Source organism: Lactuca saligna, chromosome 2 (assembly GCF_052625555.1).
Source record: "Lactuca saligna cultivar CGN05327 chromosome 2, ASM5262555v1, whole genome shotgun sequence".
In the NCBI taxonomy this organism is placed as follows: Eukaryota; Viridiplantae; Streptophyta; class Magnoliopsida; order Asterales; family Asteraceae; genus Lactuca; species Lactuca saligna.
Window position 1 is genome coordinate 106,384,962 of NC_136418.1, and position 2,470 is coordinate 106,387,431.

Here is a 2,470-nt window from a genome sequence, read left to right on the forward strand (position 1 = left end):
TTCAAATTTGAACATGTTGCAACTAGCTCTAGTCTATGTTTCTTTATGTGTTCCAACATTCATGAATTTGTTAGTTTCTTAGCATCCTCCTGGTGTTTATATGATTCCATTAAGAGTTGATTAGGCTTCAAACTTGCACATGTTGCAACTATGTAACTTGTTTATTTTCATTGGAGCAGTTATGGATAGATCTTGGATGTATTCTGCACCAAGATGTAGTGAACCTTTTATAAATGGGGTTCAATTTTTTTTTAAATTTTGCATTTGAGAGATCAAATGTTAACGGAAAGATATTATGCCCTTGTGCACGTTGCCTGAATATGTATTATCGTGGAAGGGGAGATATTTTGGATCACCTCATATGTTTCGGGTTTCGTTCAGAATACTTGGTATGGGTGTATCATGGGGAAGGCTCAACAACTACATCGTCTGGTATAGTACATAATGCAGAGGAAGATCTATTTGACCATGACATGTATGAAATGTTGAATGATGTATTTCAACCCGAGATCGACGTAACTGGAGTAGAGGCACACGAGGCTACCTTAAATAATGGTCAAGAGGTGGAAAATGAAGGAAGAACATTTGATAATATAGTTAAGGAAGTTGAAGAGAAGTTATATCCGAGTTGCAAATACAACAAGTTATCTAGCATAGTGCATCTGTACCATCTAAAGTGTCTTAATGGATGGAGTAACAAATCGTTGTCTATGTTGTTGGAGTTTTTAAAAGATTTGTTACCTGAAGGAAATTTGTTACCAAAGACCACCCCACAAGTGAAAAAAATAATGGCTAAACTGGGATTAGGATATGAAAAAATCCATTCATGTCCTAACGGTTGCATGTTATTTTGGGAAGAGAAGGAGAAAGATGAATGTTGTTCTGTTTGTGGATCATCGAGATGGAAAGTGTCTCAAGATAATTCAGAAAATGGAACGATTCCACCTAAGAAGAAGGCATCAAAAATATTACGGTGGTTTCCTTTGAAGCCTAGACTTCAGAGATTGTTCATGTCATCGAAGACAGCTAGCCTAATGAAGTGGCACCATGTGGAACGTGTGGAAGATGGAAAGATTCGACATCCGGCTGATGCACTAGCCTGGAAAGATTTTGATAAAAAATTTCCAGAATTTGCTAGTGATCCCCGCAATGTTCGTTTAACTCTAGCAAGTGATGGTTTTAACCCATTCAGGACAATGAACGTGTCGCATAGTATTTGGCCTGTTTTTCTTATTCCCTACAACTTGCCACCATGGTTGGTTATGAAACAACCTAATTTCATTCTCTCCTTAATTATTCCCGGTCCAAGAGCCCCCGGAAACAAGATAGATGTGTATATGCAACCTTTGATAAAAGAATTGAAGGAGTTGTGGGATGTTGGAGTTGAGACATTTGATGCCTCAACTAAACAAAACTTTCAATTAAAGGCATCAGTTCTCTCTACTATATCCGACTTTCCCGGTTATGCCAATTTATCTGGGTGGAGCACCAAAGGAGCACTTGCATGTCCATTATGTGGTTTTGATACTGATTCTAAATGGCTAACCCATGGAAAAAAGTATTGTTACATGTGTCATAGAAGATGGCTTCCAACTAACCATCATTGGCGTAGAGACACTAAATCCTTTGTTGGAAGAGAGGAATTATGAGTTGCCCCAAAACCTTCTTCCGGAGAGGAGGTTCTCCAACAGTTAGATGGTACAGAATTTCTTGCTGAAAAAGTAGATGGTGGTCCATGGAAAAAGAAAAGTATTTTTTTTATGTTGCCATACTGGGAGCACTTGTTGTTGCGTCATAATTTTGACCTAATGCACATTGAAAAAAATGTATCTGAGAACATTGTGGGGACTTTTTTAGGTCAAGGAAAAAAGTCAAAAGATAACTATGAAACACGACTTGATCTAATACAATTGGGTATAAGAAAGGAATTGCATCCCAAAAAGCGACCTCGAAGTGATACTACTTTCATGCCAAGGGCATGTTATCAAATGAATCGGGATGAGAAGGGAATGTTCTTAAAAATATTAAAGCTAATTAAGCCTCCTGATGAATTTTCATCCAATATCTCTCGATGTGTGCAATTGAATGAGAAGAAATTAGTTGGGATGAAAAGTTATGATCACCATATGTTGATGCAAGAATACTTGCCCATTGCATTACGAGGTACTTTGCCAGACCATGTAAGCTCCACTATAATAGAGTTGAGCGATTTTTTTAGGATCATTTGCTACAAAGACTTAACCGAAGTTGATCTCCAATATCTCGAATCAAAAGTTTCTGTCACTTTATGCAAATTGGAAAAGATTTTTCCTCCTTCATTCTTTACTATAATGGTGCACTTGGTGATCCACTTAGTTAGAGAGGTTAAGTTAGGAGGTCCAGTTGCTTTTCGATGGATGTACCCTATAGAGAGGTAAACAATATTTATGTTACTTTTTCCTATTATCTTCTATTATTCTATAGATGATCA

The 2,470-nt window shown here is 37.2% G+C and overlaps 1 protein-coding gene across 1 annotated transcript; it reads left to right on the plus strand.

The window, feature by feature from the left end:
- Window positions 1-233: 233 nt before the first annotated feature.
- Window positions 234-1,649, plus strand: LOC145029954 (uncharacterized). Its single transcript, XM_078978399.1, has one exon. It carries the CDS (start codon window positions 234-236, stop codon window positions 1,647-1,649), a length of 1,416 nt encoding a protein of 471 aa, XP_078834525.1.
- Window positions 1,650-2,470: the final 821 nt, after the last annotated feature.